The sequence below is a fragment of the Ixodes scapularis genome, unplaced genomic scaffold (genome assembly GCF_016920785.2).
Source record: "Ixodes scapularis isolate PalLabHiFi unplaced genomic scaffold, ASM1692078v2 ptg000137l_1___fragment_3__unscaffolded, whole genome shotgun sequence".
Classification (NCBI taxonomy): domain Eukaryota; kingdom Metazoa; phylum Arthropoda; class Arachnida; order Ixodida; family Ixodidae; genus Ixodes; species Ixodes scapularis.
The window spans coordinates 1138487-1165117 of NW_024609920.1; the positions used below are offsets into that span (position 1 = coordinate 1138487).

At 47.6% G+C, this 26631-nt stretch overlaps 1 protein-coding gene across 1 annotated transcript; it reads right to left on the bottom strand.

Annotated features, from left to right (window-relative positions):
• Positions 1–26631, bottom strand: LOC120846563 (lamin Dm0-like). Its single transcript, XM_042287684.1, has 10 exons — positions 26100–26631; positions 22412–22523; positions 21441–21590; positions 18420–18716; positions 12901–13138; positions 11496–11689; positions 9519–9623; positions 5810–5929; positions 2762–2866; positions 1–887 (listed from the first exon to the last, which is right to left on the bottom strand). The coding sequence occupies exons 1-9, from the start codon at positions 26564–26566 to the stop codon at positions 2765–2767; spliced, it is 1785 nt and encodes a 594-aa protein (XP_042143618.1). The 5' UTR covers positions 26567–26631; the 3' UTR covers positions 1–887; positions 2762–2764.

A 26631-nucleotide genomic window follows, 5' to 3' on the forward strand; every position in this document is an offset into this window, starting at 1 on the left:
TCAAACGAACAGACATTTCCGAAGACAACAATCAAAGTCAAGACATCCATAATCAAGTGCTCCAAAACACTGCCCACATTCCAATAAACTGCAGGACAAAGTCGCGTGTGCCGTAGAACAAATTAACCCCCGTGTCGCCCACGTAAAAAAAGCAACCTGCTTTTTTGGTAAAAAGCACTTCACAGGTACAGTTGGCAAACTAAGAAATATGGTTCACAAGGTACTTATGTTGATCTTGGTACGACCTGCGCTTACAATTGCAACACACCGGAGTCGACTTGCCAAAAAACTGGCCAAAAATTCTTAGCGAAACCAGAGCTTCAGAAACTGCTGCCAGAGCTGCTGAATGATGTCCTCCCAAAACCTATCGCAGTGATGTTGCAGCTACACCCTTTTTCTAAAGCGATTAAGGTTTAAAAACTGGAGGTTTTACCTCAAACACAGGAAAAAAGTTTGGAAAAATCATAGCAAACACCACGCAAGGTTTGCTGCAAGTAATGTGGTTCCCCTGTCCACAAAACTAAACGAACGAGCACTACACTACGAAGAAGACAGCACTTTAATATAACATGACGTAGGTTACATCCGTCATGAAACGACAGCAACAAAAGCACGCACACAAAGGGGTTAGAATATGAAGTTAGCAGGTTACAGAAATGCTTTAGACAGGTGATGTGGGGACACGTTAAGCTATTTTTTTTTCTTTCTTTCTTTCTAGAGATAAAACAACGGCAGTCACATACAGATGGGTAAGAGAATTACAGAGAAAGGAAAAAGAAGTATAACCAATAAAATAAATGGCACTAAGGTTCCGCCACTCTGATGACTTTTTCATTTTTTTTCTTTCTTCTTTACATCACGCAGCAGCAGTTGGGGTCGTTGGAATCCTGCAAAGGCCGCAAAAAGCAAACGTCAATGTGTGAAAAGAAAACTCACGTAACCTATTTTTACGAAAGACTGCCCTGACTAGAGTTCCTCGGTATTCCTGGGATGGTGGCAGTATATAACCGGAAGCAAAGCGCCGGCAGAACATGGGCCAAAGTAACACCTACCGACAAGAAATGCATGCTCTCATGCATTATAGAGCAATCAAAAAGTTTAAAACATGTTGCTATGCACTATGTCCAACATCGCTGCACCAACACCAACGCGATAGCCACTCGCAGCCCAAGAAATGCAGAATATGGCTTATTGAAAGCTTTCGCAAAAGCAAAATCTTGAAGACGAAAAAAAGAAGCATCTGCTCTAGGTAATGCAGCTAACCCTCGTTTGACGATGAGGCTCAGGTATGACAGGCCCTAGAAAGTTCGTGAATTTCACGACGTGCAACGAGCCTTCGCAACACCAATGCGTTTTCAGAACAAGGACAACCCTAACCGACCGATCTCTCCAAGTGTTCGGCACATGCGCGACGCCGTCAGAACTTTAGTTGGCGGGAGGCAGACGGCGGTGCAGGGGAGGGCTCGCGCCGTCTCGACGCTGCGCACGGGCAGAGTTCCGGAGAAGCTGTCGTCTGTGCTGACAAAGTTCACTCGATGCAGTGAAGTCGTACTGTCCGGCCAGATCGGTCTATTACAGTAAAAGCTCGTTAATCCGAATTTCGAGGGGGCTGCTGAAACAGTCCGAACGATACAAACTTTCAATTAATAAAAGTCAACGAAGAGAAAAGAGCCCCGTCCGGCGTTCGGGAGACTAGAATGCTCTCAACCGCCAGAGGCGTGTAAGTCCGCTGCTGCGGAGACCGAAATGCCTGTTTAGACAGCACGAACCAAAATAATCAAGGCCTGCCAACAGCCTCCTTGGATTAAGTCCACGCAAAGGTATCGCGCCCGGATAGCGCCCGCTCGGCAACTAGACCCGAGCAATAGCTCGCTGCAACGTCGAAATACTAGAACACGGGCTTTGAACACTATAGGTGGTGTTGCTTTATTCCTCCAAAACTGGGCGTATCAAACATTCTAAACTTGATGAACCCCTATTGGTTCTGGCATTAAAGGGGCGCTAAACCACTTTCTACGGTAGTCTAGGTGCCAATTCAATCTACAAGCAGTAACCTTACTTAAAAATAAATTACATTTATGTGTAGCAGATTAAAAAAAATTAAAATAGATATCAAAGGCCAATTATCTCAGAACTATCACACGCCAGAGGGCACAGTCGGAAAAAAATAAGCTCCTCTCCGACGGTGGCCTCTGGTGTTCGTAATAGTTCCAGGGTAATCAACCTTTAATACCGATCTCATTAGAGGAATCGCCACGCATGGATGTGATGTTTGGTTTCTTAGCACGCTTAGAGCCCATAGATTGAGGTAGTGGTCATAGACTATCGCGGAACATGATTTAGTGCCCCTGGAATGCGATGAAGCAGTAAACAAGCCTACAATGTAAACAATACATATAAAAGCGAGCGTTCACCTCATTGTCACGCGTCAATTAGTTGCTTGGTTCTGCCAAAACAAGTCTTAAAATGGAGAACAACTATCTGGCGCGCTTTCGCGTGCTGTACCAACAAAGGGTATCGTCACGCCCCTGCGGAGAATTGAGGATTAATTTCGATCACCGGGAGAAGCTTTCAAAAAGGAACCACCCCGACCGGAATTCAAACTTGCTGGGGCACTCTCGGCAAACCCTCCCGGAACCCAGTTTTAATATATATATGCTGTTAGAAAAAGTTTCCAATTGTTTTAATTAATTTTTCTTTCCTGCATAAATTAAGAAGCCATGCCCCATTGAAGAAACCGAAGGAAAGAAGAGGTACTCACGTGCTATTGGAAAAAGGGCTCACGCCCCGTCGAATATCCTCCCGCGCCAGACGACCTTTCCGAGAGGCGCCTGAACTGACGCCGCCGATTTTCCCGAAAGGCCACCTGGGGGCGCAACGACAGTGAGCATCAACTCGTCAGCCGTAACATGCCGCAGAAGCGCTAGAGTTCCGGTTACACTGCTAATTCATGATAAAAAATAGACTTTGCAAACAATGCACTGCCTCGTCACGTGGGTCATAGAAAAATCATCTGCAGAAACGTTCGAAGCATGCATATGTGTTAAAGGTGCTTCGAATGTGCCCGCGGCCTGCCTGCAGGTAATTTTCAAAATGTGTGCAGCGGAGTGTGTCATTCGTATCGTGCGCGAGCAACGGGACTGCGGCCGAGAGCTTCAATGCGGCCGAGAGCTTCAATGCGGCCGAGAGCTTCAATGCGGCCGAGAGCTTCAATGCGGCCGAGAGCTTCAATGCGGCCGAGAGCTTCAATGCGGCCGAGAGCTTCAATGCGGCCGAGAGCTTCAATGCGGCCGAGAGCTTCAATTACGGCCGAGAGCTTCAATTACGGCCGAGAGCTTCAATTACAGCCGAGAGCTTCAATTACGGCCGAGAGCTTCAATTACGGCCGAGAGCTTCAATTACGGCCGAAAGCTTCAATTACGGCCGAGAGCTTCAATGCGGCCGAGAGCTTCAATGCGGCCGAGAGCTTCAATGCGGCCGAGAGCTTCAATGCTTCCGAGAGCTTCAATGCTTCCGAGAGCTTCAATGCTTCCGAGAGCTTCAATGCTTCCGAGAGCTTCAATGCTTCCGAGAGCTTCAATGCGGCCGAGAGCTTCAACATGACAACCTAAGAAATTCGAGGGTCATTTCCATAGGATTACCGCAGCAAAGAAGCCGCTCCGCAAGGTGACCGCCGTATGTGTACGACCGTGAGTACACCTACGAAAGCTCATCCCCTAAATGCAGAATCGCGTGCACAGGTGCTAACATCGAGGTTTTTTTTAGAACCATAGCAGTTTTCTTTGCAGCGTTTCACTTTGCTGGAACATAAACTAGGTTTGTACTGCAAGTGCTGGGAAGTATTCAATACAGGGTGTCTAGCAAATTATTTTGAAATTCCTTGACTTTTTCAGGTTTTCCCAGACAAATTTAGGAGAAATTTCCTGACCGCTGTAGAGGCGATTAAATATATAGGAACATTACAACACAAGGTATTGAGCATTGAGCAGTGTGAGGATCATTTTGCATGGGCTTAATCCAACCTTCATATTAAAAAATATTTGGGTTCGTCCTGCCTGGAATAAATGAGCCCTTTCTTGTCGCGGACATCGTCAGTGAAGAGCCCACTTCCAGAAACACGATGAAAACACAATGCTCAACCACACACGCTTTGTTACTAACAGAATGGCAGCACGGCCGCCAAACGGACACTTTTGGATACCTCCGGCTTGGATTATATTGGGGTCTGTGGCTTTCCAATTTGTTACTAAATCGAGTAACTCCAACTGGATTTAGCCTAGTGTCGTGCCCTCAAAATAATCCAACCCAATCCAAGGCTTCGACTGGGTTTGACGGCTGTTCCAATAGGCATCGGGTAGCACATTCTACATCGTGTGAGCAGAGACCATGCTCCGCTCTAAGCAAACTTTATTGCCCACTTTTCTGCACCCAAGTCTTCAAGTCTGCTCAGGGCACTCAATGGCGTTTCCGGCTCGTTTTCCTTGACTGGGCTCGATTTTTTTACAGTATTCCTAACAATTCCCCGAGTTGTCCTGGTAATTAAAATTTCCCTAACGATTCCCGGTTTTCCCAGTCGCTAGACTACATGTGAATATAACTTTACTGTGCAATACCTGAAATTGTACAGGGAAATTTTTGGGGGGAACAAATTTTTATTAAAACTAAAGTGGCATGACTCTCGATCAATAATGCTACATGCACAATACACCATAGCATGTATGATGTATGATGCAACGACACGATGGTTAGGATTTATGGATGTGTACATTGAATCCATCGGATGGATGGATAAATGAACAGATACGGCTGAACCAAGGAATCTGGCAGCAGCTTGCACCACCTGGTATATGAAATAGCCAAGGTTGTCGACAGAGTTCACTTTCTGCTAAATTTAGCGCCACCGCGATTTTTTGCAGAGCGTAGCGTAGTTAGTCAGTTTCACGCTTTTGGTGCCGCTAGGCGCAGGAAATTTGAATGTATCAAAATGGCACAATTGGTGCAGCTGTCCCGCCCCTGCAAATAGAGCCCAGGGACAACTAGAAAGTTTTAAAGCACTATATGGAGATAGACAGAATCAAAGCAAGTATCAGCCCCTCAGAAGAGCAACCAGACACGGCAATAGAAGTGTCGAGAAGAGCTCATTGTAAAAGCCACTTCTGAACTACATGCCGACTGAAGAAAGACACAGCATGAACACGTGCAAACGGTTATTATTGGTGTCGAATCAAAGATAAATCAAGCAGTGTTCACCAAAAAAGGACACAATACCACAATTCAAAGGGAAAAACAAAGCGTGTACCCTTTAATTTCACACATCGATGATATCTTACATGCAAGTGTCTTATGAATAACTATTTTCCCTTCTGGTACCGTGAAACCCTTTATTTTCGCGGCCCCGAATTTTCGAAAATTGGACTGCGGGGTCATATTCGCGACCATTAAATTTCGCGATTTCTTAAGGCTGGAATTTACCTATAGAAACCACTAAACTAAAATCACTAAAACCAATTTTACAATTCACGTATTTCGCAAAAATTAGAGGCTCCAAAACATTAAGGGTTTAAAAGTATATAAATGAAAAGGCAAAAAGGATCTTAACAGGTTTTCACACCAAATCAAAGTGCGGGCAATACATAGGCTTTTCAAAAGAAAGCTCTAGATGACTTGATTTAATTTTAACTTTACTGGACCGTTTTCGAACAGATGGAGGCCTCTCAAAGGTGGTAACTGAACGAGCAACTTCACAAGAAAATTACACCTATACTGCAGCCCATCTACAATGGCAAAACACTAAACCGAAGGCGCTCACCTCCTCCCCATCAGCGCTGAGCAAGGCTGTGCGCATCGGTTCAACGTGGGGCCACTGCTGGTTGCGCATGACCAGGTCCGACGGAGGGCTGTGTGCTGCACCGGCGTCGGAGCTCCATACCTGCACAGCATTCCAACTTCGGATGAGTAGTGGTCATCTCACCGCAAAGGAGGTATACTAACGCAAGAATGTAGGCAAGCTGGTTGAAAGAGAAGCTAAAAACAGTTCTTTAAGAGAAGAAAAACAAAAAAAAATGAATGTTTTAATGTAGGCATTTTAAAAATTATGTCCAAGTTTTCTTTCGATCTTATTACTAGGAGTGTCAAAATCGCTAATTAAAATTTCGACGTAGCCCTGCCCGTCGTTGCATGCCGAGAGCAGGAGAGTGTGAAGGCGGATAGAAAAAAATTCAAGAAGAACGCGCTGATCCACAGTAGAGTCGCAGCGACAGCCACGAAACGACATGGCGAAGTTGTCGGGCACCGGCGTCGCGTTCACACACCGTGGGGTGCGTGAACAAAAGCGTACAAAACGAAATAGGCATACGATTATTTTGTTTTGAAAAACGCTCGTATCCTTTTTGTTCCGGATAGCGTAAAATCGCTTTCCCCTGCACGAGCTCTTGGCATTGACATTGCTACAACGGTCTTCTGTTATCGTCTATTTTTTTTTCTTTTCCAGATAGCGCGTGCGGTGGGTGCTACAAAAGCCTCCGGTATAGAGCGGGTTGTTGATGCTGTGGCATCAACAACTCCGCACGGAGCGAACCCGGGTTTGATGCCCGTGGGCGGCGAGCAATCTTTTTTGAAGATTTTGCAACACTGGTGACGGACGTCCTACATTGTCAAAAACAACGGACGTTATTTCAAGTGGTGGCAAGTAACAGTTCTCGCTGCGAGACTAACAAAAGGGACGTCATCGGTCAAACGACTCTGCTCGGCACTGTGCGGGGAGGACGACTATAACGTCGCAATGTCTTCGACGGATAACAGGTGGCGGCAAGGCTCGCCGCATGCCCTTCGGCAATCGCTGCACACACATTTCAAAATATACGAGGTTTACGTTTACTTCAGTCCAAAAGCGCGATGACTGAATTCATGGGACAAAAAGCTATAGTAGAAGACCGCTCCAAACTGTTTTTTAAGGCGCTTCAGCTTTTTTCAGAAGGGCATAATAAATCCTGGTGCGAGGGAAAGGACGGACAAAGGACACACTAAACTCCCAAGTTTTTTTGTTTGTCCTTCGTCCGGTCTTCCTTGGCCAGTCTTCCCCTCGCTCTGGGATTTACGGTGTCTGCCTAGTCTGTTTACTAGGACGAAAAAAATGTTATGGTAGGGTTTCTATTGATACTTCAATTTCCACTACCAGCACTATGGGCTTATGAATCAAAGCAAAGTAGCAATTTGCTATAGGAATAGCTACACATACCAAACAGATTTTACTTTTATCGACCCAGGCCAATGTAAAGCAGGCGCACGCATAAAGAATTGGTCAAGCTCAAAGCCAATAGCGGTTTTGGCAGAATAATTTCAAACCGATTATTGGATAGTTTCTTCGAGCCTTTTACTAGTGATGGACCGAATCTGCTCAACTTCAGATTCGGCAAAGTTCGGCAAAGATTCGGCAAAACTTCGGAAAATGTCTGCGCACGCGCGAGAACGCGACGGAGCCTTGGATTGCAAATGGACGCTGTGCAGTCGTGCGGTTACCATCGTGCAGCGTAGTACAACCAGCGGTTACGCCGCGGTGTGGGGTAGGCAACACGGTAACTGCGTTTGTGATCGAGCGTGGTCCTCTTCAATATTTTCTGCCTCAAGAATAGAAGATCGACCAGTAATTTACGCAGTCCACTGCGCAAGTGACGAATGATGCCGTGTATTCTGAAACAGACACATTGTCCCACAATTACTTTAAAGCACTCCTCGCGATTATAACAATTCTTTTTTCAACTCAAACAACAAAATATTGCTTCTTCAATTAGTGTTATCTCGCAATTTTCATGTGTCTGCATAAAACTAAACACGGAACTGCAATGCTCGACATTGCACATCTTACATTCACTCTCCCCATCTTCCGAAACGTTCGTGTATTCTTAAACACCAGAAACCGGTATTTTAAAGGTTAAAAACGAGACGTTGTGAATATGGGACGCACACTTTCATGCAAAGCCGACTCCAAGTGACTCAGCAACCGTTGCATTCGTTTTCCCACACAAAACGGTGGCTCCCAGAGAAAGCAAGAACGCAGCGTTATTGCTTTCATTTTAGCAATGTGCACACACACGCCGGCCTGCGCTGATGATACCTTAAAACCGAAACTCGTAGCGTGATTCGTGACTGCGCCACGCTCGCTTCTACCCAACCTCCCTGTCACGCCACTCCTGCAATGAGTCACTAAAATTGCCAGTAAACACACAAATACAACATATAATGCATATAAGCCCAGTTATTACTAAACAAGATGACATTCTACAAGATAATTGTATCGGTGTCTTTTTTAGGTTAAGAAAAAAAACACTTTTTTTGCCAAGAAAAACTAAATATCAACGCTAAGCCTAATAACAATGTATCGAATCGAAAATTCGGCACCAAACTTTCGATTCGGCAAAAGTTTGGCCCATCACTACCTTTTACTACCGTTTTACCATGCTTAAACGAAAATTCAGCTGAACTCGTGAAGGTTGTGCCCAACCTTCACTTGTCCCCTTCTAAGCTTTGTTAGTTTTAATGTAACTATATCCGTGAACCATGGCCTCAGAAAGTCCAATGCCGACATGGGGGTGGCAAAAGAAAACGACAGATTTGACGCAAAATTAAGCCCAAACAGACGCCCAGCCATCCTCACCGAGCGAATTTATAAATCAGCTCGATAGACACAAATATTCTTTGTTTATTCTCAATCCTCCACAAAAATAAATAAATAAATAAACACGATTAATAAAAGCAGATTGTCAGGACTGTAATGCCTGCGATCCCCGCCGAACATCCGCGTACAGCGGAAAACCAATGCCCGCGAGCTTCGCGGGTACTGCTTTTCCGCAGCACACGGGTGCTTGGCAAGGAGTGCCCTCAACGGGGCCAGGCCCACTCCCGATGAACGAATGGCACGAATTAAGCGAAAGCTCCACTTGAATTAAGCAGCTTAAGAATGCATCAAAACATAGCGGGAAAAGCAAAATATTTAAATTTGTCCGAAATAAAAGTGAGTACGAAAATTTCTAGGTTGAATTATCGCGAGACCACTGTATGCACCGTTTCACTGCGAGTCCTACCACAGCCGACGCGACGATTCGACGAAGACAATCGAGCAAAGCCAAAACCGCGCCGTTACACCGCTCGTCTTTGTGGATACGCCATCACCAACTTAACCAATCGCAAACATAAAAAAAAAGTGGGACCTCGTTGCATCCACTGCACGCGATTGGTGTAGCCGACGATGGCAGATGCGCAAAGGCAACAAGTGCAGGGACGAGGCGCTTCGGGCGCTGCTCAACCGACACTGAAGGACGGTAGCGCAGCCTGTGGTCGGACTTAAAGAAAAACTGAGTCTTCGAAAAATGTCGCCCATAAAAAAGCAAGCCAGGGGGTATTTACGCCAGTCCCTCTATGAAAGACTAAGTTTGAACTGACGAAAGCCTCGTTCTACTTTTATGAAACAAATGGAACCAGTGCCTTCGACGAAGAAAAACAATTCAAGAACTGCAACGAACCGTGATGGTGGTTCCCGGTTGGATTACGTGGGTCCGGTGGAACCGGAAGGTGAACTCATCGTTGCCGGACCTCCGGTCAATCCGCCAGCCAGCCAATGGAATCTCCTGAAAAAAAAAAATATATATATATATATATATATATATATCTCGAAGGCGCACCTGCAAGGATCAGCTAACGCGCGGTTGGACCGTCGCTTACGGGGAGTGGAGCCTGTTCCTTGGAGTCTCGAGCCCGAAAAGGAGAGCATCCCAAATATTTCTCGCAAACCGAGTGGCCAGCTGAGCTGGCAATCTTGTACCGCAATTCGAAAAGCAAAGTCGAGCACCAAATTGTTCTCCGGAAACTTGCACAGGTTTTTATTTCACTTAGAGATGTCAAAATGCCGTGGAATGTTCGCAGTTAACCGAGAGTGAAGCGTCTGTTTTATTTCCACCACCCATACCAGGCTGCTCCAATTTGTCGAGATTCGAGAAAAAACTTTGCCTTGGTGAAGCTAACTGCGAATGTGTTCAATCGTTGCAGACGTCTGCGAGCAACGCAAACGAAAATAGAAATGGAATTTCAAACACTGAAAGTAAACGACAACACAATCTACAGATAACAATGCCCGTGCTTCTTAGGAGAGGGGCAGGGAAACAGTAGCATAGAGAATGAAAGTACTGCAGCTTGTGCAGCGAAAATTCGTGCCGCAGAGCTCAAGGATCACGTGCTCAATTCACTCTTGTCCGTTCTAATGTGAATGAGCACCATACCGGCGTGCAGCCTTGTGTCACTACTGCGTGATGCACATTAAAAAACCCCAGGCTGGTGGCCGTACTGCACTGGCTAAATTTCCTGTCTACGGAGCGACTACTTCCCACTGTATAGACATACGAACACGACGATTACTTTAGCTTGGGAAAGAATGCAGAAGAAATCAACTATGTGTTAAACTTTGTTTTACCTGAAGTCCTAATGTCGCTATGCCACGAGCCAATAGGGTATATCAAGCGGCTTCAAGTACATAGCGCGACGATATTCGAGCGCCTATTTTATTGTCGAAATGTCAACCACGTTTGTGCTAGACCAGAGACACAAATTTTTTGCTCTTAAAGCACCAACATATTATTGAAGAAAAATTAAACCGAATGTCGTCACGTCACTCTGAATTAAAAGCAGCGCCGCTCCGCGAAAGTACTGAGGCAAGCTACAAGCGCACAAATCCTGTCAAACTTTGCTGAACCGGATTTTCCTTTATTCTCGCACCTATGCAACTCCTGCGGGGGCAACTAAAAGGATCAGGTTTGTAACGAGCCTCTCTGCGTTAGTGATGTCGCGTTTTTCTTGACGGCGTGTTTGCGAGTTTCGCCACTTGTGGTGGCAACGGATCACAACCTGACCGTTTCAGTTGCCCCGCTCTCCACAGGCGTTGAATAGGCACGGGAGAACAAGGAAACCCGGATCGGTCCTGTTTGACAGGGCTCGCGTCATCGTGCGAGCCCCGTCGTTTTGGCCCTATGTTTTGGCGTCTCTTCGAGCAAACAATTGGCGCCTCCGCGGTGTCGCCATCAAATGTGCTGTGACCTCACACTTCCGAGTATATCCGCTTGAGTTTGTTTCAGCCTTTGGTTCTGTTCCGACTTCCGACAAGACAGTGTTAGGCTCTGTGCAATTCAAACGTGATTTCCCTTTCATGTCACAGGCTTCCAAGCATTGGCCTTACAGCTCCTAGATAACAAGGCTGCAGTTATGAATTCTAAACGCCGCCTAAAGAGGCAACACGGGGCATTGACTGATCAAGTGCCATATCAGCGTCTGACGAAGACTTGTCTTTAATCGACTAGAACTTGACCGTCGGCTAAACGCCGTCGCAGCACTTGGGTCCACCCTATGCCCCCGCGTTTGCCCTTCAGAAGACGTCGAAAATTCGGCACCACGGCCTTACCCAGGAGACGTCTATAGGCTTTAGATGGCAGAAGAGGGCGACGTTTACCAACCTTCGTGCCCTTGTTCTTTACGATGACGTATTTTCCGTCTGGGCAGTGGTCCGAGATCTCCAGGTCCCCCTTGGCGGATGCGGAGACCTGGACGTCGAAGTTTGACTGCTCCTCCCGGTGGGAGAAGGTCAGCCTGCGCTTGGCGCCTCGGAGCAGCGGACTGGTGTACATCTCAGCCCCGCTGGTAGATGCGCCTGAGAGGGACAAAATATCGTTCGCATCTCGCACGGTGAATCGCGTGTGTGCGGCACGGTTAACGCGTCGCTCGCCTCCATTGCCCGCCCTTGACTGCGCTACACGACGAGCGAGTCTGACAAAATCCGTCCCTTCGCACGAAAGGGGAGGGGCATAAAAGCGAGGAGTCTCATTGCGCACAAGAAAGGAGGCGCAAAAAAAATTAAAGGCAGCGTCCTTTGTATGGAGTTTGGTTTTGCGCCGTTAATGCGCGCTGAGCAATGTCGTCAGAACCACCACGACAATGCTGCTTTTTCGCAGTTTACTTTTTACGGACGCTAGTGGTCTTTGCGTTTTACAGTTCACGTTGCGTTCCCAAATATGTGCCCCCTACACTAGCAGTTTTGACGGCAGCACTTTTGATTCTAAGAAAAAAAAAAGGAAAACCGGCGATCCCACGTATGCGCCTACAATCCCGTGCCGGGATCCTACGTGAAAAGAGCAGACAACGTAATGTGCAAGCCTTGTCTTCTGGGTGGTGGTGGTGCGGTGCCTGGAAAGAGTCTCCGCAAGGGCGATTAAAAAGTGGGAAAAAAAATAGGGCGATAGGTGAGGCGAGTTTCTTTCGCTGCGACGAGTCGGAGTTGCTCCCAAAGGGTCGCCAACATCATTTTTACGCATTGCGTAAAGGAACCACGACGGGCGAGGTTTCCCTGCTCATTTTGAAGTTCTTTCTGTGTAACAAAGCGACACCAGCAACGTGGCCTTATCGGGACCACCACATTCCAAAGTGGCCGAAATGCATGGAACCCTTTCCTCTAGATCATTTTTAAGAGTTAATATAATTTTCCACGGGGAAACGTCGCATGGATTTGGGCCGGTTTGGAATGGCTGTTCCCCAAGGGCCCAGATCACTGGCAACGCTTTCAGACAAAGAAGCAAAAAAGCATCAGTTGCAAGGTCTGCACCTACTTCAGGTTTGTTTCGTACTTGCACAAAGAAAAACACAGACGTATGACATTCTATACAACAAAAATTTTACAAGCGCCCTAACGATTGTACTAGCAAAAGCCCGGCCAACCTATTGTCTGCTCTCATTTTCCGCCCTTCTGTAGCTTTTTTTTCTCATTTCACTCGGGATTACTTACTCCACCGCTTACGCAATTCGCCGCGTTCTGCTCCCATCACGAACCCCCACCCCGAGATTCTCACATAAACTCTACGGACTCACTGGGCGTAATGTGCAGCCGGGACTCTTCGCCCTCCAGGAGCTTGCGGTACGCGGCAGTCTCGAGGTCCAGAGCCACCTTGATGTCCAGCAGGTTCTGGTACTCCCGCAGCTGGTCCTCGATCTCCGCCCGCAACCGGGAGACCTCTTCCTCCTTGGCCATCAGGGCCCGGCCGTGCCACTCCCGCTCCTGGTCCAGCAGACGCTCCAGGTCTCGCACACGGGCCGTCAGGGACAGGTTCTGCGGCGGAAGACTCAAGTCACGGTCTCTTCCCAATCTTCCTACCAGGAGTCGTCCTGCGATTCCTGCCCTGGCCTGGGGAGCTTCTCATTCACAACAGCGTGCAAAGACCACGACATCATGAAATGGTCATTCACTCTCTCCACCTTAACGTGATGGTCAAGCCGATCCACTTCTCCAGACGCTCGAAATGCCGAGAACAAACGAGTGGAAACAAGGTGACTACCAACTAAATCGCATCTCACACCGTCGATACTGCATTAAAAAAATTATTTCCGCAAAAAATTTTTTTTTCACAGGCATGTTATAATTTTACTTAAAGGAGCTCTGCAACAGTTTCAATGCTTTGCTTAAATCATTTGGGAGTTCGTGTCTTGACCTATCTGAAGTAAAGAAAAACCGATTTTGCCTGCATGTCCCAGTTTTTATTTTAAAAATGGACAAAGATTCAGGTTTTCGGCACCTCTAAACTCCTTCACCATCTTCCTAGTCACGTGCGCTGTGACGTCAATGGGGTTTACGCGGGGTTCCGGTGAAGCTTCCTCTTTAGAGCCATCAAAGGGCAGCGATAACTCATTCGCTCGCGACCGCGTGACCACGTGCTAGCGGGCGCAGCCAGCGCAACGCGAGCAATATGGTGAAAGGATGAAGGTTTCATCCGGGTCCGGCTATCCACTTCCGGTTCTGTCCCCCTCCGGCTTCTGGCGGCTGTTCGCGGTAGCAGATAGAGCTGACGGTTTTGTGGACCTAGGATAGATGGCGCCACTAAAACTTCGTATAACAAAAGATTTGTCGATGATACCAGGTTTTTGACACATTTATATTCATGTTGAAACAACAAGATTTATAAAAAAAAGTGACTTTTTATCGAGCAGGTATTCGCACAACTTGCCATCTTTCTAAAAGACACCCCATTCACGTCATGCAACCTGTTTCCTATGGCCACCGCTCGCGGCTGCAGGTCGCGGGATATTTTAATTTTTACCTCTCGATTACGCGGCGGAATCGCAACATTTCGAAGGAAGGAGGTGTGTTTTCCGTTCTTTGTGACAAGATGAACAATGTGAAAAGCAAAAGATGCCAATTTTTTCAACGTTAAAATCTTTGCACACCTTCTTAGAAATAAAACAACAAAAAACTTTATTTTCAGTTGCTCTTTAAGGTAATTAAATTAAATTTTAACAAAGCATCTCGGCCAGTTGTACACGAGTTCAACTTAAACCAATGAGGTTGGTACTACAAGTGTTGGAAAGAATTGCATTAAACTTTAGTGCGAAATATATCTCAAATCGCTCAGAGAAAGAAATTTATTTTAGAAAAAATGTAATTAAAACCGGAGGGGCAAGACTCGGCAACAAATTTTAGATGCTACATTGTATGCGTACAATATAACTGTACATATACAGTCGGGGACAAAAGTCCCCAGGACGCGCGAGCTGCGACTGTAACGCATCGCTCTGCCATCCGCCGGCGGGTCGCCTGGTTTCGAGATCACACAAAAGCGCATGCGCGTCCTGTGCCTGCAAGCGTGTGTGTTTTGCCGCTTTTCTGCGTCGCGGCGCCTAACTCGGAATCGGGCGCGTGGTACCGCCTCGGAGATAGCGCTCACCGCGCTTACTGACATGGCAACTATGAAGCAGGGCGTCACGGCTGCTCAACTGAGCGATAAGCCCAGCTGGTTATAAAGCAAGATGCGCTGACACGGCGAAATGCAGCACAATGCCGCAGGCGATATCTCCAGTTTTGGAATGTGTAGCAGACGCTCGTCAGCCGCAAGCGCTATCTCCGAAGCGGCACCACGCGCCCGATTCCGAGTTCGGCGCCGCGCCGCAGAAAAGCGGAAAAACACACATGCTTGCAGACTCAGTAGGACGCGCATGCGCTTTTGTGTGATCTGGAAACCAGGCGGTCCGGCGGCAGATGGCAGAGCAATGCGTTTCAGTCGCAGCTCGCGCGTCCTGGGGATTTTTGTCCCCGACTGTACAATGTATGACGCAGCAGTACGATGGCTAGGATGTATGATACACCGAATCCATCGGATGGATGGATTGACAGATATGGCTGAACCAAGGAATCGGGTGGCGGCTTGCAGCACCTGGCAGCGAAATAGCCAAGGTTGTCGACTGAGGTTTCGCCATCCGCTAAACGTAGCGTCGCCGTAATCTTCGGAGCAGCGCGGCACAATCACGGCCAATTTCTGGCTTTTGGCACCGCCAGGCGCAGGAAATTGTGATTGTATCCAAATGGCGCGGCTGTGCCGCCCCTGGCAAGCTTCCGTGAACTGAAGAACTGAAAATCGACTGCTGCGACACCGCCACGACCGTGGAGGGCGACGAAACTTCTACGAGTCATTGCGTGGAAATTAAGGTCATTTGTTAGGACGTTGTTAAAACACCGGTTGGAGACTTGGTCGAGGCACCGCACCTGAACTGTCTTTGAGTACCGAAAATGTTGGGCATCAACTCTAGACTTAGTAACAAGCTGAAACGACTGAGAAGAAAGGGACAGGACGGTGGGCTTACTGACAACTGTCAGTTTAATAGAGCATGTAGGGAAAAACAAGGTGGAAGTGAAAAAGGAGAAGAGAAAGATAGAAATAAACTCTCAGCTGCCACTAAGAGAGAATATTTAGTTGTAATGACATGGATGCCGAGAGCACCATATCCCATGTCGGCACCCAGAGGAGAAGAAGAAAATGCGCGCTACAGTCCATGCCAGGCGTCATGAGCAGTTTATTCACTGTGCGGCTAGAAAGTCTATCCTGAAGGCAACAGTGAATCAAATGCTCATGACGCCTGGCATGGACTGTAGCGCGCCGACATGGGATATGCTACTCTCATTATCCATGCCATTACAACTTTTTTTAAAGTATATTCTTTAAAAAAAATGTTTATTTAGATTTTTAAAGCTAAATATTTTGTCTTAATAGCAGCTCAGAGTTTATTTCTAACTTTCTATTGTTTTTCACTTCCACCTTGTCTTTCTCAACACGCTCTATAATATCGACAGTTGTAAGTGAGCACTCTGTCCTGTCCCCTTCCCTTAGTCATTTGCGCTTGTTAACTCAAAGTCTAGATGTTCAGCCAACTAGTCTCCCCCCCCCCCCCCATTGATCTTGATCAATTGGGGGGGGGGGGGGGGGGGGGCTAGTTGGACCTGGTTCCCATGTATGCTCACTGTCGACACTCGACCATTTTGGACGAGCATAACCCGTCACCCCGGAAAACTGTTAAGGACGAGTGCAGCTCATCTGAGGCCAGATTCATAAAAAACCTCTTACCTACGACAACTTAGCTACGAAGTTCGTAAAGTTACGATCATCGTAAGATGAGGCGAGAACTGTATTCACAAACGCATTCTTAAGTGAGAGGAGGAAAGTTACGACCTCTTACGGAGAAGCGATGACTTCCGGTGCTGTTGCTATGGCAACGGCGTCTTCGGCAAAACGAACAACCAATTAGAGAGCTAGGCACAGTTCGGAGCACTTGGATTGTTAATAACAAACACAGGCTAACCACTCGTTGATAGACATCTCTGTGTATGTCCTGTCCTGTCTGTGTGTAAATGTGTAGTGTTCAAGCTGATTCTCATAAACACGGGCGACTTTTCCACCACCGCTTGTCTGGGGTTCGTGTCCGTGCAGTGGTATATCGACGCTAACACGATTTAAACGCTTCGTTGACTGCTACAAACTCGATCGCTACAAAGTGAACACAACTGTCATCGTTGGTAAAAGCCCCGTGCCAGTCGTTTGCAAAGAGACGTAGAAGAAAACAAACCGCCGCGGCGTTTCTCGCGGCCTTGGAATTGCAGGAGCGAGCCGACGTTAAAAAAATACGTTTGAACTACGAGAGTGTCAGCAATACGTTTGATCGAAGTGCCGGATTCAGATTGCGTTTCGGTAAGCGCTTCGGAACCGATCTTCTACGATTGCAACTCGACACTGACATGACAGTCGGAAAAGAAAGGTTGGACCGGCATCGCGTAGCTCCCACAAACGGATATACAGCTCGACAGTTAAAAATGGCATACTAATAAGGAAGTGTACAAACCGTGTTGCGAAGGTAATCCATACGGCGTTTATTTGAGCTCTATAAAACACAAAACAAGGAGATAGAATCGAGGAGTCCCTTTTCGACGACAGCGTTCGTCACCGCTGCCTCGGAAAACAAGGTGATCGAGATGATGAGGGGAATCGGTTGACCTCTGAAATTTAGTTAAGCTATCAAACGGCAGTGTCCACAAGGGCCGCGCGGGCATATTCCATTCAGCAAGCCAGCCGGTCGTGGGCAGACGGTCTTGGCCAAGGACCGTCTGAGCAATGCTGCGCCGGAACGGGTCGGAGTGCCTGCTAGGCCTATATATTCTGCCGAGCTCGCTTGGTCGGTGGGATCGTCGCCTTTGTTGCCTTTTCCGGGTGTCTGTGGATCCCGCGTTCATGTTCGTCGTGGTCGGTTTCAAGTACTTCTTCATTTTTTTCTTGCTGCTTGAAGTCGGGACGCGCAAGAAGAGCAGGCAGAAAAAGAAATGTCCGTTGGGTCGTTGCGAACGAGCAACTGAGTGACGTTGTCGGCCATGTTAATTTGATCATAGAAAGGGCGTAAGACAGCTTCGGAGCTGTCGTAGAATTTTGTCGTAACCTGCGCAAAAGTTACGACAATTTCGTTTCGAGAATACGGATTTTCTCTCAAATTTGTAGTACGCATTTTTTTCGTCGTAAGTTCGCTTTGAGAATCCGGCCTCTGCTTCATCCGCTGATGAAGCTCTCCGCATCTCTACATCGTTGAGTGCAGTACACCTCAGAGCTACAACTATGCAGAGTTTCCAACACAGAATTTGTTTCTGTGTTAGAAACTCTACATGGCTCTAACTCTGAGGTGTAGCGCGCTCAATAAACTCGACGAAAAAAATTCTTGAGCAACTGCTGCGGAGGACTCGCACGCCATTTCCCCGAAAAATTTATGTGAAGAAATTTTCGACTCCCAACATATATTTCTCCTCCAAATTCAGCAGAGAAACTGAGGTCGCACGATTGTCGTGATTTGACCCGACGTCCATCTTCCCGCCAAACATAGTGTGGAAAGTGATGCCGTGTCGTGCCAATTACCTAACTCAATTTAAAGAAGAATTCAATGCAAAGCGATTTCGATTTCTTTGTGCTAGAAGTTTGCGCTGGATGCAATCTGTGACCCCAGGTCTGTTTGCACAATAGAGCCTGCGAAATCTATTCTTAACACCCTAACCCCAACGAATTCTGCACAAAAAGGAAGACGTCCCTGACCTGCGACTCGAGCTCCGAGATCTTGGAGTTGAGTCCCTCGATGCGCGACTTGTACGCTCGCATCTCCTCCATCTTGCTGGAGCTATCGCTGGAGCTCTGCTCGAGCAGTCTCTGCAGGTCACGCATCTTGTTCTCGTAGATGTTCTGCGTTTTCTCCCGGTCGAGCTGCATCTGCGACTCGTACAGTTCTCGCTGTTTCACCAGCGTGTCCGCCAGGCGCAGCTCGTAGCCCTCCCTCAGCCGCCCGTCGATCTCCGTGGTCTCCGTCTGCTTGGCCACGCGCACCTCCTGGAGCTCCTGCATTGAGCAATGGCACCCAAGCCAGGGCAAGGAAAGGTTTAGGGGGGGGGGGGGGCGGGGGGGGGGGGCATGGATGTCGTTTCCTTGAAGGTGTCCTCTGGCATTTTCGTCGTAGTGCCAGATTTGCCTGGAAATTCGTTAAACACGCCAAAAAAGATCACTGAAAAAGTAACCCAAATATTGTGCCAAAATAAAAAAAAAATTCCGCTATTGAACTTACAATTGTCATCCTCACCTTGTCTTTCAAAGCGAGTCTACTGGCCACAATGAAGAGGTGACCTCAGGGGAAGGCAGGGGTTTGCTCTTTGGGCTGTAGACTATTCCCAACAGATTAGTTTCATGGTGTCAAAGGAATGCTTTGGAAGTTGGCTCCAGTCCTTGTCCAGCAGCACAGAACGAACGCTGGGCACAGTCAATTCCTAGACTGCCCGCTCAACCTGCAAGCCTGCCTTTCCCCTAATGTCACGGCATTGAAAAGCGAGGGTATATTTGAATCTTGGTTTTGGAGTCATTTTTATTTGCCGATTTCACAATAGCTATTAGGGGCGAAGCTCCTTGGGGTCTAGCCTTCTCCGTCCGTCCGTCCGGCCGGCGTCTGTGCTCACATAAAAAGAAAACAATGTTTGCGCAGTCGACAGGATTTGAGTCCGTGTGGGGAGACCCCAATGGATTTCTAGTCCATCGCATTAACCACTCGGCCACGACTGCGGGACAAGTAGGGGGCTCTGAGATGTGGTAGTAACACAAGAGCTGGGGTTTGTCATGGATGAAACGTTGCATGTAGCAGCTCAACGTCTATACAGGAGGGCGCTGCGGTCAGATGCGTATATAATCGCGTTAAACTTTGCATGCATTGGCTCAACGTTTATAGACGAGAGGGCGCTGCGGTGAAATGCTCAAATGCGTATATAACTACGTTCCATACCATATATTCTCTTTCTGACATGGACCGTTGACTTAAGCGGTGGAGATCCGTTCCCACGGCTTCTAGCGGATCCAAGCTGATCTGCTAGAAGAATCACTGGCCCCGCATTTCACCGACCACAAAGCAGTAACAATGAAGTCGAAACGCAACCCGCAACTCAACACTAACTATGAGCAATAAAAAAATATTAGTATCATCAGCGCACAGCAGAGCTTTATCCCAATCAATATCATTCACCACGTGGAGATGCGGTCATTTTTTTTTTAATTTCGCGACACTGAATGGCATACCGGAAAGGGTAGAGGCCAGCGATTGCAAAAATAGTTACTTAGGGTAGCTAAAAAAAAAAAAAATTGCCGGAGTACGTTTTTGAAGGGACACTAAACATAGGCAATTTTCTTTTCTACCTGGTTTGGACGGACATGTCTCAAAAAAGATTGTAAAAGAAAATTGTTTTTGTTAATATTTATGTTGATACGAATTTTGACTCACGGGCAAAACCGAAATTGTACCACGGTACGATGATAGTGTTTTCACTGAACTAGTATGCGCTCCGTGATCCAGCAAACTGAGCGCATAAAAGCTGGGTACGAATGAACGGCCGATGGAACGCATTGTTCTATCGCCCGTTTAATTAAGGCATTCTTCGATTAATTTGTGAACCACTCTGGCCGATACATCAAATAGCAAAAAATTCCTTGTGGACGTTCACCCAAAATAGAGACAACTTCTGGAAAGATGGGGTGGGCTATCTTGGGGATGCCACAGCAATTTTATCAAGTTAGCGACGAACACCAGGACTATAAAACATGCTACACGGAAAGCGTCACCACGAATCACGGATGTGGCAAGTTTGCGTTTCACGATGCAATGAAAACGCGAGGATTCGCTACAAACTTTCTGTCACGGGAAAGGATACCGTAGATCAGTGGTTCTCAACCACTGGTGTTTCGCGGACCCCTTGTGGATCGGCGGATATGATGGAGGACCCCATTCGCGGTGAGGGGAAGGAAAAGTTATTGATTAATTATGATAGTGATTTAATAAATGGATGTAACTAAGGGCTAGTGTGAAGTGGATTTCTCTTATTGACGTATACACGAGAAAACTCACCCAAGAAATGGAAGCTTTATTCTTAATCTGAAAAAAGACAACTTTTATCGCCAGGAGGCAGGGCTTCGCGGACCCCAAAGGGTCCGCGGACCCCCATTTGAGAACCACTGCCGTAGATTGTGGATGCAGCAGATTTGAGTTTCATACTGCAATGACCGTGCAGTAGTCTGCTCCAGACTTGCCAGTCACGGAAACCGGTGTCGTGATGAACACTTGTCTTTGTGTTTATCTCTGCATATTGCAGACAAAAAACGAAGAAACGCACTACAAATGCGCTTGCCACGCGTACCAATCCCACGGATCGCGCAGTTGATGAGATTCTTGTCAACGGAAATCGCATCGACCGCGCGATCCGCGTGCGGTCGTTGGAGTTTTTCCACTATGAATATTTAGCTAGAAAAATCGAATGGGCTACCCGTCGGAAGGAGGGTATCTTCACAGGATTTTATGGCATCACATCACTAACATTAGAAAGCAGAACGCTTTTGAAAACACAGTCTTTTGCATACTTTGCCCACTGAATTCACACAGTTGCCGATCAGACTGAAGTTTCTAAATTCACATGCAAAGAAATTTCAAGATCTTTTGCGGGTCCTCCTTCCACATGCTCCCCATTGTCCGGAAATTCTAGAAAGGTCCTAGGGAACCACGCTTACTCTGGGACGTTTCATTCTGATGCTCACCTTCTCGTAGAGGGACTTCCGGAAATCCAGGTCTTTGGAGAGAGTCTTGGCCCTGTTCCGCAGCTCGACGTTCCGCAGAATCTCCGCCTCCAGCTCTTTGCGGAGCTTCTCAAGCTCCTTCGCCATCGCGTCCCGCTCTGCCTCCGCATCCTAAAAAGTGGACCAACAAAACAAAATTAAAGGGCTTTGCATCCGTTCTGGACCGTGGGCCGGGATATGGCACAGACTGTGGTCACCAACCAAGACGAGTGCTGCCGTTGCCACCTGGTCAGCAACTGTACTCTTTCATTTAAAAGTTGCAGTTAGACTTGGCCTTTCTTGAAATGTACAATATCTATGTCTGCACAACCCGGAGTCTAGAAAACTGAAAATTTTTCTACACAGAGCTTTGTAATTTGCAAAGAAGATTCCAGAAAGAGGAATATATACATCCATGCACATACTCTCACATAGCTTAAGCTTGAAAACTAAGACCATAAAAAAGATAGCTTGGTTTAGATGCTTTGTTCAAGGCAACGAGCGTGCAATAGCACTAATACACAGTTCCTACCTCAATGAGCAGCCCCACTCTTACACAGTAGAGGTGATAGTGAAGTGGGGATGTTACTACACTACTTACTGCTCTACTCCCTGTTGAGGGAGGGGGATGATACGGTGTTACACCATTTACTTCCTCCACTCCACACTACTGCATCAAATCAACAGCTGCACTCTGCCCAGACATTTTCTACCACAACGATGCTACCGTGTGACCAATGCCAACACGAGCGACTAAGGTCCGTGCAAGGTTTCCACGCAAGGCTGTGGCTCCAAAATGTTAACACAAACCAAGGCCAGTCCAGAAGTTTGGTAGACGTAGCGCCAGTTACCTCCCACCACAACGAAAAGTAAGCCGTCGGAAAACTCAGCAAGCCGACCACGCAGACAAACGACGGTTAACGTAAAAACAAGCGTTTGGCCGCTTTCCTTACCTTGAGTTGTGCAAGGGCCTGATTCAGACGTCCCTGGAGGTCAACGTTTTGAGATTCGAGCGATGTGACCTGTTGCTCAGCTGCGGACCACTCGCGTTTTCGTTTGGCGAGTCTGACGGGGTTAAAAAGTTGCAAGCAAATGCACGTCAGTGAACGATGTTAGGCAAAAGGCTGCTTTGCACATTTATGTGTGAAGGCCCGTTCACACACTTGCGCTTGAGTCCGACAAGACCGGTTTTCAAGCCTTTTCCGACGGCTCACGATCGGCTGCATTGCTGCGCATCCGGTCGTAAGCCGTTTCAAGAGGCTTAATTAAAACCCGGTCTTGTCTCAGTCGGTCCAAGTCAAGCGCAAGTGTGTGAACGGGCCTTGAGTGCCAAACAACTGCGTATAACTAGACTGAAGGCTTGAAAGTGTTTGCGTGACCAGACCTACTCCAACTACGAGAAGTGGCTGCTTGCAGGATTGTTGGCATTTCCTCAAACACACGGTTAAAGATGGCTCTGGATAGCGGGCATCACTTCCAAAGAGTATTAATCTGAAATCGGTCATGTTATGTGATAAAAACCGATGGATAGGTGACCACAGTACACAACTCAAAGCTAGTCCAATAAGCACTCAATCGTGTTTGTCGCAGTTTCGCTTCAGATCAATAGGGCTCATTTTAAAAAGAAAAAAAACTGAAAGTGTATTATGTAAACCCAATAAAATGCAAGTCATCAGCGAGCCCCGACTGCAAGAAGTGCGTCTACAGTTACACCTGCCGTTACACTTCAATTATAAAGAAAGTTGTCAGGGTGTCTAGCAAATTATATTTTGAAATTCCCCGACTTCTCCAGATTTTCCCTGACAATTTCAGGTGAAATTCCCTGACCAATGTAGAGGCGGGTAAATATAAAAGATAATTACAACACAAGGCATTGAGCATTGAACACTGAGGATCATTTTGCATGGGCTTCACCCAACTTGCATATTCCGAAATATTTGGGCTCGTAAAGTCCAGATTAAACGAGCACTTTCTTGCCGCCGACATCGTCAGTAAAGGGGCCACTTCCGGAAACACGATGAAAGCACGACGCTTAACCACACACATAAATAACCGAACGGCAGCATGACGGCATAGCCGCCAGATGCACACTTTTCCATACTTTCGGCTTAGATTGAATTGGAGTCCGCGGCTTTCCCTTTTGTTACTAAATCTAGTAGCTCTAACTGGATCTAGCCTAGATTCGTGCCCTCAGTTCAATCCAAGCCTTGGACTCGATTTGTCAGCTGTTCCCTTTGCATCGGGTAGCACTCTACAGGGGGTGAGCAGAGCCCGCGCTCAGCTCCAAGCAGAATCCATTGCCTCTTTTTCTTCCCCCAAGTCCTCAAGTCTATGCTCAAGACACTCGATGGCATTTCCGGCACATTTTCTCTGACTGGGCTCGCGTTTTTACAATATCCCTGACAATTCCCCGATTTTTCCTAGTAACTAAAATTTCCCCGACAATTCCCGGTCACTAGACACCCTGAAGTTGTCCAATGAAAGCTGTAGCAATAACCAGTGCAAGCACACCAAGGAAGATGAGGTAAATATACGAGAGGATAAAAACGTTGGGAGGGGGCTGTCCAATATCCCTCATAATTGTTTTTTTTTATTTTGGGTAATAATTCACTATTGTAATGTTGTGCACGACAAAACTTTTTGGGTGAAATCACAATGTTAATTGGAGAGCCTAGTACGAGTACACTTATATGCTTCATTACAAACAGAACAGGAACACTACAAATGAATTCTGAAAGACCATTGAAACATCAGCCGTTTACTGCATTTGCCACATCTGTCTTTGTTAGGGGCAGATGCAATGGCAAGGAATCAACAACCCCGTTTGTAAGCTGGTAGAGCGCAGGTGTTCGAAACGTCAGAGCTAGAGTAAAACAAAGGTCAGAAACTCAATAAAAAAAGGACAAATAATTATTGTTGGAACCTCCCAAAACTGGTTTCCATAGATCGAGCAACAGGTTTTGAATTTGTTTTACTTGGTTACGAAAGAGGCTGGCAGACTCGTAGGCCGAGCAGACGATCGAAGACACCAGAACCACTTCACGGCCAGTGTAGTAATAACCTTACCCACGCAGATAACTTATCGCTAACTGCTAACAAAAGGAATGCCTTGTGATATATAGCACAAAGAGAAGTGCCGATGCGGACCTTACACAAGTCCAGATAATAGCTTCTTTTAGTACTCTTCTGTATGCAGTATGCAATGTGTCATGTACAGTCGGGAGCAAAAGTTTGCGGGGCACCGGAGCGCGTGCCGAAATGCATCGCCGCGCCGTCCGACGGCGCGCCGCCGCATTAAGGAGACGTGCTTTGCGCATGCGCGTCTTTCGTGCTCGCAATCATGTCTCTTTCGCTCGTTTCTTTTCGACGCACTCCTGATACCAGGGGTCGGCACCAGGGGCGCGAGTTAGCGCTTCGCTGGTTGTCATGCTGTGTGTCTGCTTCAGCCGCCTCAGCCACCGCGCTTTGTCATGGAAGTCGCGTAGGGGGAAGAGGGGGAGGGGGGGTAACCAGGCGCTCAGTCACCCAGCGCGGCTGCTGAGGCAGCTGAAGAGGACGCGAGGCATGACAGCCAGCGAAACATCAACTTGCGCCCCTGGCGCCGACTCAGGTTATCAGGAGTGAGTCGGACAGAAACGAGCGAAAGAGACATGACTGCGATCACGAAGGGCGCGCATGCGCAAAGCGCGGCTTTTTAATGCGGCGGAGCACCGTCTCACGGCGCGGCAATGCATTTCGGCACGCGCTCCCGTGCCCCGCAAACTTTTGCTCCGGACTGTACTATGAGTTTTCCGACAAGTGGGAATTCCACCCACTTCACACGGACATTGCTCCGGAGAAGTTCATCTCAAAACTGCTAGCCAGTCTAGCCATTTCGCAAGCGTGGCTGCTACGTAAGGATGGAAATAAATAAAAATGTAGAAATAAACCTAGAGCTACCACTCTTATGTTCCTTGCGCGCATTGCGAAACATAGACAAACACACAAGAAAAGAAAACGGAACGTGCTACGCTGAAAAGAGGCGTGGCGGAAATGACACTGACGCCATATCCGGTCGAACCACCGCCACCTATCAGTCAAGGTCGGCAAAACCGTCATTCAACAGCCGGCCGACTGAATCATCAATGAAACCTGCACTTTTAAGTGGAGCTGTTACGCTTCCATTCATTCCGTTTGTAACTGACACTACCCGAGGTGTGTGGGCTACAACGGATTCTTTCCAAGGTAAAAGCTGTCAGGTCATCACAGCATTTGTACTCGGCTCAAAAGCGGCTTCGAAGAAGCAATTACACAGAACCCGCGATGAACCAAAAAAAAAAAAGAAAAGGGGGAGGGGGGCGGGGGGAGAACCCGGCAAGTTGTGACAAATCGTTTATGCCCCGCTCTTTTTTTTTTCTCTAGTTGCTTTAAAGTTTTATCATGTCTAGCTTTAAATAGCTAGCTTATCATGACTCTGCCTCCAAGGCTCACGAAGCCGGTTAAAGATTTGGCGGTCACACAAACCGCCCCGCTTCGAAAAGACAGCTCGAGCGACGGACGCCTAGAAGCCAGACAACGAAAGACCGCGAGCCACAGCCGCTCGCCGAAGTCGCAGGGTTTAGAAATTGCCTCAAGAAAAAGAAATATGGGCGGGCTCCTTACTTCGTTCGCAGGGTCTCGGCCTCTGTCTGCCACTTCTTGGCGTCGAGCTGCAGTTTGGCCTTCTCGTTTGCGGTCAGGTCGACGGTGCGGCGTGCGTCGGCAAGCTTACGCTCGTACAGGATTTTAACGCTGGCGACTTCCCGTGTTTGGGTCTCCTGGATCGTCATCTGTTTGGTCAGCTTGCTGTTTTCGGACTCTAGGTGACGAACGCGGTCGATGTACGCAGCCAGCCGGTCGTTCAAGTGGGCCAGCTCGTTCTTCTCCTGAATTCTCGCAACCCTGGACGCCGAGAGCGGCGAGCTCGAGCGTTCCCGGCTCCCGCCGGCGTTGGTGTCCGACGAGCGAGATGTCCGAGGCGAACCCGGGTTCGCCGGGCTGTCCGCGCGGTCTTGCTGCGAAACATACTGGGACGACGTCGTCGTCGTCGTGGTCGTCACGACTTGTTTGTGGACGCTCCGCGACGTCATTTCGGAGTTTGTGCGGACGTGCGAGATACCAACTGTTCCTGCAGACTTCGTCAGTCGAAGTGCTG

Excerpts from the sequence above, each read along its gene's own strand:
- LOC120846563 (XM_042287684.1), bottom strand. The coding sequence starts at position 26,566 with ATGACGTCGCGGAGCGTCCACAAACAAGTCGTGACGACCACGACGACG. Across the intron at positions 22,524-26,099 it reads GCCGAGACCCTGCGAACGAA|ACTCGCCAAACGAAAACGCG; the intron begins GTAAGGAGCCCG and ends TAACCCCGTCAG. Across the intron at positions 21,591-22,411 it reads AGGCCCTTGCACAACTCAAG|GATGCGGAGGCAGAGCGGGA; the intron begins GTAAGGAAAGCG and ends TCCACTTTTTAG.